This window comes from Neophocaena asiaeorientalis, unplaced genomic scaffold (assembly GCF_003031525.2).
Source record: "Neophocaena asiaeorientalis asiaeorientalis breed wild unplaced genomic scaffold, Neophocaena_asiaeorientalis_V1.1 scaffold399, whole genome shotgun sequence".
NCBI lineage: Eukaryota > Metazoa > Chordata > Mammalia > Artiodactyla > Phocoenidae > Neophocaena > Neophocaena asiaeorientalis.
The window spans coordinates 2709026-2726568 of NW_020173964.1; the positions used below are offsets into that span (position 1 = coordinate 2709026).

General features: G+C 39.4%; 1 protein-coding gene across 4 annotated transcripts in view; it reads right to left on the reverse strand.

Moving 5' to 3' along the window:
- Window positions 1-1686: 1686 nt before the first annotated feature.
- The window catches only part of NLN (neurolysin), a 95652-nt gene continuing 79795 nt past the window's right edge, over window positions 1687-17543 (reverse strand). For 2 of the 4 annotated variants that reach the window (XM_024753097.1, XM_024753096.1), the window contains 4 exons: window positions 15548-15734; window positions 14908-15036; window positions 13556-13692; window positions 1694-3633 (listed from right to left, as the gene is read on the reverse strand). In XM_024753097.1, the coding sequence (XP_024608865.1) occupies window positions 3499-3633; window positions 13556-13692; window positions 14908-15036; window positions 15548-15734 (588 nt within the window). In that variant the 3' untranslated portion in view covers window positions 1694-3498. Of the gene's footprint in view, window positions 3634-13555; window positions 13693-14907; window positions 15037-15335; window positions 15488-15547; window positions 15735-17543 lie in introns of those variants that run through there. The other 2 variants (XM_024753094.1, XM_024753095.1) reach the window with 2 other exon arrangements.

Genomic DNA, 17543 nt, shown 5'->3' on the forward strand with positions numbered 1-17543 from the left:
ATCAAGTGTTCATAAGAGAAGGCATATTCAATTTTGAAGGGCTATCCAGTTTCACATGAGAGACATAACTGTAATAATGTGGTGTTGAGGGAAGAAAGAAACCTTGGTCATTGCATCTAGTCAGATGGGACAGAGTTTCTCTTTTAACACTCTTTGGGGATCAGCTAACTATGCCGAAACCCAATTTGGGGGATTAGTATTTAAATTTTCTCCAAGCATGAAAAATTCTTCTTTTAAATGACAGAAAAGGAAAAAATTAAAAATGGTCATAAACAAACCAGCAGATTCACTGGGGAGGCAGGATCACTATACACCTTAATTCCTACACAAAGGCTAAAGGCAAAATGGTAAAGTAGAAAGTTAAGTCATTCCCTACTAATTAAGGTAAATTCCCCACAAATAAAAAATCATGGTATCAAAAACTTTTAAGAGCTGTTTTCTGCTATTTCTTTTTATTTTGGTCTCTTACACAATGCTGTTTGTCAGGTGTAAAGAGCTACCCTTCATCATAGTAGTTTAGAAAGGCAAGATTTTGGTGTAAATACTCTTCAAGAGAATTTTTAGTTCTTTATCTAGGTAACATGCAACATCTGTACTAGAGGAAAAAAAAAATCTATATTAGGTGGCATTACATTAGGACTTTTCTTTCTCTTCTCTGTAGCATCTTAAAATTAAAATTAAACCTTTAGGAACCAAGCCTACCACACCTAAGATGTTTAAGAACTTGCCCTCAGTGAAATGACAACTGTCCTAAAACCTGAAACAGGCCCAAATCTTCTGGATCATTAACCAAGGAGACTTTATTATGTATCAGTCCATAAATCTAAAGTGTATGTTGGTGAATTACAATTTTTATAGTTTTCCGCCATTCAGAATACTCACCGACACTGTATGTTCTGATCTAGGAAAAAAAGAAGCAGATGGATGGCCACATTCAAAAAGGCTTTAAAAAATATGTCCTTAGTTTTGAACTATGTTAGAGAATATTTCTTGATGAATATTTGATTTTATTGCTGTTCTTTGGTAGATTTTATTTTTAAAGATATTTTAACTTTTTAATTGAAGTATAGTTGATTTACAATGTTGTGTTAATTTCTGCTGTATAGCAAAGTGATTCAGTTATATATATACATTCTTTTTTTTAATATTCTTTTCCATTATGGTTTATCATAGGATATTGAATATAGTTCTCTATGCTATACAGTAGGACTTTGTTGTTTATCCATTCTATATATAAAAGCTTACATCTGCTAACCCCAACTTCTCACTCCACCCCTCCCCCAACGCCCTCCCCCTTGGCAACCACCAGTCTGTTCTCTATGTCCGTGATTCTGTTTCTGTTTCATAGGTTCATTTATGTCATATTTTAGATTCCACCTATAAGTCATATTATGTGGTATTTGTCTTTGTCTTTCTGACTTACTTCACTTACTATGATAATCTCTAGTTGCATCCATGTTGCTGCAAATGGCATTATTTCGTTCTTTTTTATGGCTGAGTAGTATTCCATTGTATATGTGTACCACATCTTCTTTATCCATTCATCTGTCGATGGACATTATGTTCTTCGGTAGATTCTAAATACTGGATGTGAACCCTAAATAAAAAGAACACCACAGCACTTTTGTTTTCTTATGCATTTCAGTTTTAACATTAAAGTATGAAAGAAACGTGAGTTCATTCTCATGGATAATAATGTAATTTTATTGTGTGCAGCCTTTTTCACACCAAGTATTAGTTTTTCCATGTGAAATAAGTTAAGATTTAAAATGATAAAGTTATTGTTAAGGAGACACATTGGGCGATAGAAAAAGCTGAAGAGAGTTTTTGCCTGAAACTGGAAGACAGAACAGTCCGGAAAAAAACAAATGTGAGAAAAGTATCATACATTGCTCAGACCAACCCCGCCCCCCCCCCAAAAAAAAAACTCAGCTTCACGGACCTGAGGTGGTGATGCTGAACAAATGTCGGGGAGAGAGGGCCAGGCAATTGCCTCAGAAGGGAGGGTGGGATTTCCTTGATGTTAAGGGTATTTGTTTGACAATAATAATCTGAATTTTCTTCTGTGTCTCTACAGCTCTTGATTTTTCCTGCTGTCTACAGTTTGACTATGCAGCATAACATATTTTTTTTTATTTAGCACAAAGTCCATTTGGACTAGAGAATGGAAAGGTTCTAATTTTGTTCCTGGCCAGCAAAGTCATACCTCAGGTACACACTGGACAACAATTAGAAGTCCTGTGAAGAATGCATACATTCAAAATTAGTTTTTTTTAAATAAAAAAAAATTATCCTGTTTTGGTTTCTTCATTGAGTAGACTCCTAGAGGAAAAATAAGTACGTGACTTTCCTGGTCTGCTGAAGAATTGGAATTTAGGCCCACAGTAAAGAGAATTAAAGTGATCCAAAGGTTCACTTACAATCACCAGACAAAATAAGCCATGGAAGAGCCTCCTTGCCATGGCTGAGCTGAAGCACACATAACACTTGGGGCAGCCGTCCTCAAACACTTCTGTGCAGAACCCACTCCTCTCCTGGAGTTTCTGGACCCTTTATGCTCCATACCAGCTTCAGCTCTCTTCCTGTGGCACTCGGGATAGACCTTGTGACATGTCTACCTGCCGCTTCGGGTGAGGGGTACAGTAAAGGAGGCAAAGTCCCTACTACTTATTAGAAACATGAGAAGAGAAAAATGTCCTTGGACTTGCTTTAGTGTTCTAATTGGCAAATATGCAGAAAGGCTGACACTCTTGTATGCTGAAGTGGAAATGAACCTCTAATCCAAGATCCAAAATTCTCTAATACAAGATATTAAAACCTGCAATATGCATTAAGTAATTTCAGCTAAAACTCATAATTTTCTGGTGTTCTCTGACTGGACGTTAGACAGAAAAGACTAAACCAATTGGAGTAACATTATTCAAGTGTGGCAGAAAGTTAGAAATCATGAGGCCTGAAATACAGATAAATGCATTACTGAGGCATATTCCCCTGGCCCTGAGGTACGCAGGCAAAGAGGTCAGTCACACTTTACTGGGAGACAGAGTCAAAGTGGATGCAAGGCTCTGAGGCAATATTTAACAGAGGAACGTGGTGATTCATTTATCAGTTCAGAAATCCCAAGTACAAAACGTCAAGATATAAGAAGGATCAAAGTATATAATGTATATGATTCAATTTAAAAATTCTTAATTATAATAGTAATCTAGATTACAACAGTAAAAAAATCAAATTACATTCATATGAAACTTTTATAAAACGAAATCAAATCCATTTTTATGAAATTTTATAGTACAATTATTTTCTAATGGGTCTTTTCTTAGGTCACCATATTTATAATTCCATTTACATCTGTATAATTTTTCAAATCAAAAAACAAAAGGAAGTCAATAGAAATCTACATTTTCATTTGCAAAACTCCCTTCAGTTTCCAGGCCAGTAATACAAGATGATGTCAGCTTGTCCTCCGGACATGGACTGCTCCCAAAGATCCCCAGTTTACGGAGCATGCAGGCCTCTACTCATTAGGAACGCTTTTTGGTTTGGCTCACGTTTCAAGAAATTCTGGAGCATGTCCATGCCGTCCATAGATCCCCCAGGTTTCAGGATTAGGTTTCTGTATTTCATTCCAACCTGATAAAATAAAACACGCCTAATAATTCATGGTTATAGCAATTTCCCAAATCTCTAGATAGGAAAGAGAAGAGAAAAAGGGACTTCAGCTTTGTCTGGATGTTCTCCCTCACCTGGACTGCAGCTCTGCATTATTTATTTACTTTGGTAGCTAAGAGATCTGGAGCTTAGACCTCGGTCTTCCACACTTCCCTTTATTGCTGTCTTGTCTCCTTAGACTCTCAGCAGCATGCTGACTATGTGAGCAAACAGACAAACGAAAAATAGCCAAATGGAAGATAGAACCGGCTCCTATTTGCCATCCCATCCCAAATGTGATTTCAAAAGGGTTAGTAAAGCAAGTGTTCAATTAGGCTACAAATAGGGGTTCAGTATACTTGGAAACAGTAGCCCAGCTACTGTCAAAATGGCTTCTGCTATATTTTTATGAGGGGCTCATTAAAAAAACCCTTTTTACTTATGGGGTAAGGCAACAGCACATGTCCTGTGGTATAGGGTAGGACATTTCTGTGGGCCCAGCATGGGGAAGGAGGACCTTTGTAAAGTTTTCTTTGGGGACAAGGTCTGGAATTTTAAAACACATCATAGTTCCTCTGCCTTTATTTACACACATACATGAGCAGATAAAGCAAACAACTGTAATTCAGTATCAGCATTATTCAATATTTTCACTTCCTTTTCACCGTCCTTTTAGGAAAGAAAGGCAAGACAATTCAGTGAAGCCTAATTCTAAATCTACACATAAAATAGTTCACAGAGTAACACTCAAATTTATATCCATTATATCATTTGAACAGTCATTAATAGTCTCTCCAAGTACATAAATAGCTTGAGAATTTCTGGAGACAAAAGTAATCTCATTTTTGACTTTTGACAATGATTCTGCTTGGTACAACCATCAGAGATAAGTCTGGTCAAACTGTTAAAGAAAATAAAATGTTGATGAATGAAACCCACCAGGTTAGATACAAAACTACTTAATGTTTTACAAGGGTCATGAAATCAAAACTTTCCGGGTTATCTTTCAGTTATAAACAGAAATAATCTTCAACTTATTAATGATCTACAGGCGAAGAGCTAACTTCACCGATGGGCCTTCATCAGGAGTAAACAATTAGTCAAAGTTACTTCCTATAAACTCTAGAGAGCACCGTCCAGTACAAATATAATGTGGTCCATATATATCTTTAAATGTTCTAGTAATTGCATTAAAAAAGGGAGGAAAATAGGTAAAATTAATTTTAATAAAATATTTTATTTAAACCAGTATATCTATAATGTTATCATTTCAACATGTATCAATATAGACTGCTATTGAGATTTATTTTTTGCGGTATGTCTTCAAATTCTAGTGTGTTTTTTACATTTACAGCACATCTCAATTCAATTCTTCAGTAGCACTGGCCACATTTCAATGGCTCAGTAGCTACATGTGGCTATTATACAGGTCTGGGGCCTAGCGAGTAGCAATCTTGTTGCCGTATTTACAAGCTTTGAGTAAATTTTCTTAAAAAGCGCGGGCCTGTAATCACTGATATTGGACTTCCTGAAAACCCTGGTAATGACAGTTTAGAGCTAGATCTAATTTTGTTTAGGAAGAAAAAAAAAGATGTGTCATTTCTTGCTTGGTCTGCATCAATTAATTACTGTTAGAGTAGCGATCTAGAACCTAAAATATGAGTGATGGCTAATCTCATCATGGACTTTATTATTCTAAGAAGTAGCAGATCAGAGCTCTTGAGCCCAACACAGCTTACCCCACTTCCCTTTCTTTCAATCCCCAATGTGTCTAAATTTGACCAGTGTTAGATTAGTGGGTGGGGCAAGGAAGGGCAGTTATCTCTGGACAAAGCAGTATAGGAAGAACTTAGAAAATGTGAATTAAATTGATCTGAATGATAAAAATATTTTAAACCACTTATTACGGAAAAATTTTGAATATATACTAATAGTAGAGAGAACAGTATAGTGAACCCTCTTGTACCTATCATGTAACCTCAATTATTAATATTTACCTGCAGAAATTCTTAATGCTCAAGATCTGAGTCTTTTATTTAGTAAAAAGACATATTTCATTGCACAAATATTATAGGAACAGTAATGAAAATTTAAATAAAGTAAAAAAAATTATCACCAAAATGTGGACATCTGCCAGAATATTCTCATTTTGTACAGAGAACTGTAAATGTTGGTAGTAAAGAAAAGCAAGCGTTAGAGGAGCTGCACGTTGCTGTGAAGAGCCAGCTCATGCCTCCTCTGCCGTAAAGTCACTGTGGAGCAGGGCACTGTTTGGTCTCACAATATGTGGCTCAGGGCAGTGCAAGTCCTCCCCTGTTTATAGCTCCAAACAAGTTAATTCAATTTCCTGAATTACAGAGCAATTGTCTTTTAATAGTTTCATTTCCTTTGCAATGAAGTTTGGAGAAGAGTTTAAGAGTCATTTTGGTAATCGGATCTTGCTTTTCTTTAAAAAAAAAAAAAAAGTTAAGCAAATTTGTGTGTTAGGAAGGTACCGGTTTCTCTGGGCGAGAGAACACTGTTTGGGAGACATATGCCACAGGTGGAAGGAGTCTTTGCTGTGAATTGTTCTACTGTGTTTATATAATTAAGGAACTGTAACTGTGAGCAAAGCAGGAAGAGAAGCTCTAAGGCAACCACTAAAAGTTTTCATGCTAAAAAAATTGTTCAGGGGGATCTGCATAGCGTAGGGAACTCCTATTAGTTCAGGGAAGGAAAATCAGCATCAGTCACTTCTGTGGTTTTTATTCCTGGAAGGTTAACATGTGTCTTTTGGCAACTGTGCAAGTCCTCTCTAACACTGATGTCTTCTTTCCTTCTTTTCTTTTTCTTTATCTATTTATTTATTTTTAAAACTTTATTTATTTTTGGCTGCGTTGGGTCTTTGTTGCTGCACGCCGGATTTCTCTAGTTGCGGCGAGCGGAGGCTACTCTTCGTTGCGGTGTGTGGGCTTCTCCTTGCGGTGGCTTCTCTTGTTTCGGAGCATGGGCTCAAGGTGTGCAGGCTTCAGTAGTTGTGGCATGTGGGCTCAGTAGCTGTGGCTCACGGGCGCTAGAGTGCAGGCTCAGTAGTTGTGGCGCATGGGCTTAGCTGCTCCATGGCATGTGGGATCTTCCCAGACCAGGGCTCAAACCTGTGTCTCTTGCATTGGCAGGATTCTTAACCACTGCACCACCAGGGAAGTACCTCTTTTTCTTTTTTAAAAAATGTTCAGATGATAGATTGATTGATTGCCATGCCATGCAGCAATGTGGGGTCTTAGTTCTCTGACCAGGGATCGAAACTGTGCCCCCTGCAGTGGAAGCATGGAGTCCTAACCACTGGACTGCCAGGGAATTCCCCAACACTGATGTTTTCTAAAGCAGGATCAGGAGTTTTGGAGTCAGGCCCAGGTTTGAATCTCGGCTTCATTCTCAGTTATGTGGCCTTGGGCCTTTGTTTCCTTACCTGTAAAGTGGGAATATGCCTACCTCCCTCAGTGTATGAGGAATTAGAGGAGATGATTTTAGTACCTTGCCTGCTGCCTAGAACCATTCCTGCCATATGCTGGTATTCAATAAACCTAAGTAGTCATCCATCCCTCCTTTCATTTCCCTTCTCCTCACACCGCCCCTAAGTTCAGTCACTTATACACAGTCAGGGAAACAAATGCATTCCTGTTTTCAGCATTTCCTTAAAATTAGTTCTGTCTCCTAATAAAGCTAGAAAAAAGCACAAGAGATTTCATCTCCACTATTAGTATAAAATAGAATATATAGTTCAGTAGGAATACTAAGAAGAGACAAGGCACTCATTTTATGCAAGAATCTATGCCCTTTATTTGAGGTAATATTTTAAGAGCAATCATAATTATCCGAATGAAGGACACCCATCATCTACCAACAATGAGAACACATAAATTGGGAAACACATTGGGTCTCCTGCCATCTCTGGCTTCTCTGAAGGAGCACATGCAAGCTTCCACAGCCTTCCAACCCTCCCTTCTTTCTCCTTCCTCTTGTGACAGACTCTAGGGAGTGGAGCCAGGTATCTTCTTCCGACACTGAGTAACAGGCAACAGGGCAGAAAGCATCTGCCCAAGGACCGGTGATGACGATCAGGTATCTCCCAGCCTCACCAGCCCGCTTTTAAAGTGGACTTTGAAACCTTTTCTTCCACAACTAATCTGTAAACTTTCCAACAGCACATCCTTTGTTTTTTATGAGTGACGGTGGGGAGGTTGAGGGCAGAAAAAGAATACCTTTGACAACAAACAGGAAGGAGGGAGACAGTGAAAGATTGGTGGTGACGGAAACAAAGAATGGTGGTAGGAATCTTCCCTTGAGTGAAAGAGGTCTTCTGGAAACCTTAAGCAAAGTTTCAATTTGTGAGGATGGAAGAATAAATAACTATGGGGAGGGAGGAGATCGGGACAAAAAAGGAAGGGAAGTCGTGTGTAGTAGGGGGACAGAAGAGTGGAAGCAGTTGGAGCAACTACCACTTGGGCCCAATAATAGTTAAATGTTCTGAAGCAGAGGACGAACATCAAGATGAACAAAACAGTTCCTATTACAAGAGCCTTATGATCTAGGAGGTGAGATAAAGAAATAGACAATTAACAAAGCAGATTATTAGAGCTCTAAGAGAAACACAAAGAAGGGCTGTAGGAACACAAAAAGGAAGAAAAACTGCTTCCAGCTGGTTGGGATTCAAGGCTTAGAAGGTCTGGCATTGTAAATATTCAAGAAGTAGGTTGGAAATCAATCCCATTTCCTTCCTTTGTCCCTTAAATCAGGCAAAATTTAATGCTGTTAGAAAAGGTTGAAGTGTAAGAAAAATCAGCTTTGGGGTGGTAGATCGGCGAAGCTGAAGCAGAATTTAATCCATTTGTAAAGACTGTCAGGAGAGGAATTTCATATTCTCTCTTTGCAACATATTATAGCTGGAATTGGCCCTAGGATTCTGTTTGAAGAGTCCTGGAATACTTAGCTTTATAAAACACTTTCTGTCAGGTAATTCTTTTTCTTGTTTAACCAAGATTCTTCCTATGTTTCTGTGTCTATTATTGCATGTAAGATCTAGCTCCTTCCATATGGCATTGTGGATATTTACACTTAACTGTCTTGACTTTCTCAGTATTCCTTTCTGCATGTGATACTTGTTTGTATGTCTTCTTCACTGATGGAAAAAAACAAAGCTTAGCAATTACTCTAAATGCAGAAGAGGAGGAACATCATTCTAGCGTAACAATATAATTGCCTTTGAATTCACAATGTCTATTACCTTTTAGGAAATTTTCCCACAACGAAGTTGCCTTATAAAAAGAAATGGCCCAGGCTTCCCTAGTGGCGCAGTGGTTAAGAATCCGCCTGCCAGTGCAGGGGACACGGGTTCGAGCCCTGGTCCGGGAAGATCCCACATGTCACCGAGCAACCAAGCCCGTGCGCCACAACTACTGAGCCTGCGCTCTAGAGCCCACAGCCACAACTACTGAAGCCCGTGTGCCACAACTCCTGAAGCCTGTGCTCCTAGAGCCCGTGCTCCACAAGAGAAGCCACCACAGTGAGAAGCCTGCACACCGCAATGAAGAGTAGCCCCCGCTTGCTGCAACTAGAGAAAGCCCGCGTGCAGCAACAACGACCCAATCCAGCCAAAATCAATTAATTAATTAATTAATTTTAAAAAAAGAGAAAAAAAGTAATGGCCCTAGTTAACATGCTCTTATTCTTGCAACACTATGATTAGCTGCTAGATTTTGAAACTACATTTGGCAACCTTAAAGGGCTCCTGAAAGAGCTAGAGTTTGCTGGAAAAGTGTTACTCCCAAGCAGCTCCCTTCCATAGTTATTTAAGAGATGAGCTGGAAAAGTAAAAGGTATGTCTGTTGAGACAACTTCTCCATGTTTACTAGAAACGAAGGCTTTAGGTAATATTTAACAAACTAATTAAACAGTCAAGATGTTACACCTATTTACTATGAAGAACATAGAAAATTACAGATAAAACCAGAGGTAGCAAACTTTTAGGCTATTACAGGTAAGTGGCCAGTTCTAACACTTTGATAGAGGCCATCGAAACAATAAAAACAATTGTACTGTAAAATATTCTATTGCTAACATTTGATATTCAGAAGCCTGCAGGTTTGTATTTGACCCTTCCCATTACTGTTTTCCCAGTGAGTAGCACACTTTCTATAGTTCTGCTTGTTAAGATCTGAAATGGTTCTCAACCAGACCCTGGGCTTTGCAGGATGGTAAGAGGTTACAGAGGGAGGGCCTGGAGGTGTTCTTTTGTCGATACTAATGACCATGAACAATAATGTCAACAATACATCATCTTTCAGCCCCGAGCCTCTCTAGAGCTGGGGACTAAGAATAGCAGGCACTGACTCCTTGAAGGGGCATCCTGCTATCTTCTCAAAATGCTCCAAATATACACTAGTGAGTGTGAGGGACCTTGAGACAACAAAGTCTGCATGATATATTGTGAGTGACCTGATTCGCATGACTTCAGATCAAATTCAGTATTTCTTTATACCACAAAAATTCTTTCCCTTCATCACAACATAGTTGTAATAATGACTGAAGTGTTTTGTAGAACAGATTATTCCAAAGTGTTAATTTTAAATAAATGGATATTTAAATTGTGTATATTGGGTGTTATTTTAGAGCAAACATTTGTAAAAATAAAAAAAAAAAATTAAAACAAAACCAAACAAGCAGTACACTGTAGGAGGGTATAGAATGGCTATTTAAAAAGCTGTTCCTGGGCTTCCCTGGTGGTGCAGTGGTTAAGAATCCACCTGCCATGCAGGAGACACGGGTTCGAGCCCTGGTCCGGGAAGATCCTACATGCCGCAGAGCAACTAAGCCTGCGCGCAACTACTGAGCGTGAGCTCTAGAGCCTGCAAGCCACAACTACTGAAGCCCGTGCGCCTAGAGCCTGTGCTCCCCAACAAGAGAAGCCACCTCAATGAGAAGCCCTCGCACGGCAGCAAAGAGCAGCCCCCGCTCGCCACAACTAGAGAAAGCCCACGTGCAGCAATGAAGACTCAATGCAGCCAAAAATTAATAAATAAATAATTAATTTAAAAAATAAAAAAATAAAAAGCTATTCCCGTAACTGCCACTGCAGTGAAGAGCGTGAGGATGGGTGCAATGGGATTCTCCTTGGCCACTGGAGCCAGACTCACTATTGCTGTGACAGCAGGGGAGCAAGAAATGACGATATTCCAGAGTATTTAATAGGAAGGAAAAAAGAAGGGATTAAAGCCAGCTTCCTGGCATAAGATGAGTAATAATACATAGTATAGCTGAATTCAGAATTTTAGTAAAACTGAAAACTGTTTTTAACCTCACAAGGCAACAACTCCAAGTTGTAGGGAATCTTGCTTTCTCCACATTCAACCCAGCCCTTTTGTCTGAATTAAGAGTAGCCTGGCTGCCTGCCAAGCTGTGAAGCCTGAGATAAAACGAGGTACATAGAAGCATAATGGCAGGGATGGCTCCTGCTGGACCTGCAAGTTCCTTGGGATCCACTGGGATCAGTACTTTGGCTGTTACCTTGACAGCGGGAAGAGGAGAGGAGACAGTGGAGGCTCCTGGGGATGTGGTCATGTGAGCGGACCAGGGGCGGTGAAAGAGGTGCTGTAGCAATTACGCCAGGAAGCCTCGCCAACTACTAAGAGTGAGTGGAGGTCATAATTGTACCTCTGCATATCTGGACCTTGTGTCTCTCTAAACATTGTTTTCTGATTTCTACAATAATTCATGCTCTATGTAAAAATATGAAAAAGCTCCATAAAAAGTACAGAAAAATATTTAATACTCAGAAACTTACCACTCAAAGATAACAATTGACAACATTTTGATGTACTTTTTCTTCCTGAATGTATATTTTAAAATCAAAATTCGCATTCTATGGTGTAAAATATTTTATAACCTGATTTTTTTCATTTTGTATAATAGTTATAGTAAACATTCCAGACACAAGAAAAAGCTTATTGAAACCCTTACCCCATGCCCAAGTTCACTCTTCTGTTCAGAGAATGGAAAGATCACTTCTGGTTTCGATGATCTGGAAGATTTCATTTGAATAGGGCCTTTATGAATGGTACGAGTTTGGAGAGGCACAGACAAGGAAGGCATACGTTTTAGGTGGAAGAAGTACAATGAATAAATTTGTGAAGGAGGAAAGACACAAGGGAACATACAAATTTGGCTGACACACTGGGAGTTCTGGGAAGTGCAGAGGGATTTGTTTGCTAAGCTAAGGGCTGTGACAAAGAGAGGAATACCAAGAAGCAGAAAGTAAAACAGAAGATAGATGAGGGCCTTTGGGAGTTGGCGATTGGATCATCAGTGGTAGGTAACTCTGGAGGGAGGGTAACTTTCCAGTTCAGTGGGTGGAGGCAAAAGCCGGGAAACAGAGGTTTGCAGAAACTGTTTCTTACACCAAGAGAGTAGGCTGTGAAAGGAAGAACAACTGAGTAGTAGCACTGAAATTATCAGAGTCAGTGGTAAGTTTTTTTCCTGAGATGGCAAACCAGTAAGTCTTAGTATTATAGACATGTCTCCTGAGACAGGAGGAAAGAAGATAAATATTGAAGTACAGAAAGAGAAAGAAAGATGAAGGTACTCACTGTCAATAATCTTAATGTTCTTAGTAGAGAGGAGAGAGCATCTGCTGAGAGAGAGAGAGAGGGTGGGGACCCCAATAAGGTAAGTAGAGCAGGACTGTGGAGTCACACTGGGGGTCCAGTGCAGGTTTGACAGCATGACTGCAGTGGGGCATTAAGTGGAGTCGCAAGATCTTCCCCAGAAGACTGAATTCCAAGGCCACCATCTCTAAATGAGATGGTAGAGGAATCCAGGTCTGGGCACTGGCTGAAGGTCATGCAGGAGTCAGGGTATTTATGAGAACAAGTTAGTGGTTGATCGTTTTAAGTGGGGTGGCCAGGGAATGGAAGGAGACTTACAGGGACCTAACAGCCTGGGTAGGGTGGGACTGAAGATGCAGGGGTTGGAAAGGTTAGTCTATAGAATGTAAGTGTCCTGGAGGTGGTGTTTTGGGGGCGAAGGGTTGGGGGAAGGGACGGTGGCCTAAATTACATCAATGTTTTTCAGTGCATATGTGTAAGGTAGTATGCAATCTAGAAACAAAGTCTGGAGAACAGATCAGTTGGTTGAAATAAGCACAGAGAACCTGATTTTGATAATTTGTTCTTCTAACTTCTAAATCAAACAGAATGAAAAACACACTGGAAAATCCATCAGCCCTAGAAATAATCTGAGAGCTGAGTCTTCAGCAAGAGTGGAGACTGTGAGGGACTGTAACTCAGGAAGGTTTGGCAGGCAGCCACCTGGCAGTCAATTCACTGTCCTCAGAAAGGAATGGCTCAGGTTAATGAAGCAGCTTAAATTACTTAAAGGCATTTAGGTTACAAACCATGTCGTAGGCGGCGCATGCCAATCACAGAAAGAAGGGTGCCTTCCACAGCAAATATATAATGGAAGTGTGTAGAGTATATCAGAACATAGGCAGACCATTTATATCAGGAAGGAGTTTACCCTTCTTTCCCAACCTCCTATAAAACTAAAACACTGTATGGCACATGTCAAAACTGGCAGCTATAAATGCTCAAATGCATAAACAAAGCTTTGAATTTTAATTATGCAATATATTGGAATGTTAATAAGCAAGAAAATGCAGTAGGGTTTTTCTTTAACTTATAGGATTAATCACTTACACAAAGCAACTTAATGATGTATGATGATGTGAGAAGATGCCAGACTTTAAAGTTAAGATCTGTTATCAGATCTCTTACTCTAAAAATCTAGGTGTAATAAATATTTTTTTTAACTAGGAGTTAAAGGGGAGGGGGCAACTACAGAAGTAGCAAAAGGAGGAAAAAAAATACAATACCTCTGGATTCATTATCCCTTCTTTTTTAAAACAGCTGTAAAACATGTCCATGGAAAATACTTCACTCCAAAGATATCCGTAATATTGGCCATCATATCCCCCCGCCAAATGTCCAAAAGTTGCTGGCATATTTGTGCCTTTAAAGAAAGATACATTTCAATCATTGTGATGGCAAATGTTATATAGCAGGTTCTCAGCTAGCTAAGGTTTCCCTATGGGGAGTCCAGCTGTGGGAGGAGACAGTGGTAGGTCCTCACCTCTAGTACTCCCTGGGTTTATGGGTGCCGTTGGCCAAGCTGTTTACAAACTTCTCTCCTATGACAGCTCCGCCTCAGAGCTGGTTTCGGCCCTAAGCTCTGGAATGCCTAACAATAGTTTCAGAGGCTTTGTCCACACCTATCAGACAACTCGCTCCTTTCTTATCCCTTAGACACATATGTGTCTTACAAATACTCTAATAATATTAAGCCTACTCTTTGTCACACCTATTTATATCTGAAACGTATCAGTATGGCACTTATTTGAGGTTCATAATTACTGAAAAAGAACTCTTTACGTGAAGAGCTAAAAAGGTCTTACCATTTCAATCTACCTCTAGGGCTACTTTACAAAAGGATTTTGTCCAAGTGGCCTGAGGCACAGAGTTGCTGTTCAGTCTACTAGAAACAGATCACAAAAGGAAGCGAGGAGCCTGGATGAACTCAATGGACTATTCTGACCTTTAATATCGGTATAAATGTGACTGATTCAATTAAACAACAATTTCTTTGATAGAAAAAACTCACCTTTCCAACTACGTATACACGTACAGCTACGTGTTTGCTTAAAATATACAAACATAAATGTAACATAGCATATGTCTGAGCATCTCCCACCCACTCACATGAATCTCATAAATAATACCAGGTTAGAAACTGCTGGTCAAACTGCCTTAACTGACCTCAGAAGCAGAATCAGACACAAGGTAGAAGCTTGCGCCTTTCTCTCAAACTGCCCCTTCTGGCAACATCTTACGGAAACCCTAGGGAAGTCACGGTGCATACAGGGAGGGCAGAGCCAGGCGGTGCTGCCAAACGGGAGTGGCCTTCTGTGCTCTGGGGTGGAGGCCGACTGCTCACGCCTGATCACACTAAAATGCTGCAAAGCTGGCGCCGCCTCCCCTTCAAGCACATTTGGACAGGATAACTCTGAGGACAGAGTATGCGGACCTGAAAGTCATGGCCTGATTTCAGAAATCAGAAGCAAATTATATTAGGCAACCTGCCTGACAAACTCTACCTTCTCTGGCAGTGTTAGGAGTATACTCTGTGCTTCACAGGAAGAGTGAACTTTTAGTGATCGTATTTACGTACCTGGAGTAGCTGCAACACCTAAAATTTCTGTGCAGTATTTGGCATATTCACTTGTAGCATCCAGCGAAGTGTTCGTATGGAGAGACTGATCAACTTTGCTCAAAACAATTTGGCGTAAGGTCAGGAGACCTAATGACATAAGAATGTTGGACATGTTTTGGAGAAGAGAGAACTACGTGTTCTAATCATACATCATAGATTTCAAAAACTGATTCCTGTAGTACTCATTGCAAAATCGGAGCAAGACATCTCATTCTATTTAAGATTTAAAAGATGTATTTTTTTTTTCTTGGACATAATTTCAGGGTTCAGTATTCCAATATACTTAGCAGTCTTCCCTTCTCATATTAACACTCTGGGGGTACTATCATTACAAAAGACGAAATAAGTTCTATAGAAGAAGATGCAGCAGGCCTCTTGCCTTCTGAGATGGCCCACACTCAGTCTGTGGAGTGTGTTTCTCTCATGGCCGCTCTCACTTTCTGAGACGACCCCATGCTCTGGTGCCGCTCTTGCCTTTTGAGACGGTCCACGTTCTGTCTATGGAATGTGTATCTCTCTAAATAAATCCACTTCTTACCTAAAAAACCAATTCTCCATTAAGCAATTCTAGTTTATTTTCTAAAATTATAAGTCATACCTGTGTTGACCAGTCTAGAAGCAACAAGTTTTTCAAGCAGATCATCTGTAATAGGGCTTCCATCTTTATAATGTTTTGACAGTCTTCGGAGGGAATCAGCGTCCCACACCCAATTTTCAAGCATTTGTGATGGCACCTCTACGAAGTCAGTTTCCACATTTGTTCCACTAAATCGTGCAAAGTCGGTCTAAAAAGTAAACATAAAGGTCTTTTTTAAAAAGCACTGAATGAAAACTACATATATGATGAATTATAATTAAGACTCACCAAAACTTAAATCAGAATCAGAGTCAACTGCTTCTTTGAATGGTTAGGATAACCTCAAATTTATATTGAAAATAAAACACAGTAGCCAAGCAGCCTGAAAAATAACCCCCAAAGACCCTTTATTAAATTAATATTTCATTCTTTTGAATCACAGAACACACTTGAAACAATCATTAAGAAATCATAACTGAAAATAAATCAGTCTAAGTTAAAAGAAGCCTTAAGCTTTGAAAGTAAAAATATTTCAAAAGAATTTCCCATTAGAATTCCCTGGCAGTCCAGTTAATAAGACTCTGCGCTTTCACTGCTGAGGGCGCGGGTTCGATCCCTGGTTGGGGAACTAAGATCCCACAAAGCCACTCAGGGCAGCCAAAACAAAACAAAACAAAACAAAACAAAAACCGAAAGGAATTTCCCATTAAAAATGAAGAGATCCAAGAGATCTAAGACAAATCTCTCCCTAGCTCCCCTTTCTATTTGCATATCTTTGTTTACTCAATACATGCCTTTCTGGGGCATTCATCAGTCTATTATTTAACTACTCAAGTTTCCATCTAAATCAGTTAAAGAGTTAAATTACAACATTACAGACAGATGCCCTTTTCATGTGTGTGGTGTTTTGTGTTCTAAACTTTAAATAAGTGTTTCTAAGACAACCGTGTTGTAGAAAGCCAGAGCTGTACCTCTCAGATTGGGTAGAAGATGTTACCTTAAAACAAGAAGCCCCTTCAGTGGGATTTAGCACTATAATAGTTGGCAAGTGAGGTGAGTTAAATGCAGCTATGAGAAAAGAGAAACAACTGATATACTCAGAAGTTAAAGTACCCACTGTAAAAATAAAGGACTTATTCTGAGGGTGTGGGCTAAGCGTTAAAAAAAAAAGTTTTATTTAAAAAAGGAAAGTTTAGTAAATTGTTGAATCAGATGTTAGAAAGCTCTTGAGCAGAAAGATGGGAATTCACTAGACAGGCTGGTGTTTTTCAACCTTCACACTGTCCAGAGAACTCATGTAAAATTGCCATTGGCAGAGGAATATTTAGCATTTACACAACTGGGTCAGCAGCAGAATGGGGGTTATTCTGTTATCTTTCCCTGAACCTCTGTCCTGTTTCCCTATTTAGATGCTTCACATCCCAGTCTTCTCTCTCTGACTTCATCATCCCTGGGGCTCTAAATGGAAGAAAGGGAAAGGAAGGCGACTTAACCACTGGAGAAGGCAGCAGACTGGTTGCCAAATCAGAAGCAAATAACCATTCTGTTTTTGGCCCAGGGCAGAGGCACAGATGTCAACGCCACCTCACATTCTGCCTTCCTCTCTTTATGAAAAAAAAAAATGTTTTGCTTGACTTCCTATTATAATTGTGCTGATTCTAGATATGAAGAGCTGCAACTACTGAAGGGCCAAGGGAAACTAAATTCACCAGGCACTGGAATTAGGTAAACTCTGTTTGAGGACAGGTAAATAATTTTTTATCCCCATAAAAAATTCTTACAGGTAAAGAGTCAAGGGCTCCAGAAAACTGAGTATTTTGCCACTTTCTTGTATATAATCTTCTAAAAATAACTACATCCAACATGATAGATAAAATAATTTTATACAATAATTATAATAGCCAACATCTATGGAGACTTTACTATGTCAGGCATTTTGCTAGGCTCTTTGCATGGATTATCTGATTTAAATTCCAAAACAATTGTATAAAGCACTGTAATCTCCATTTATGAGATA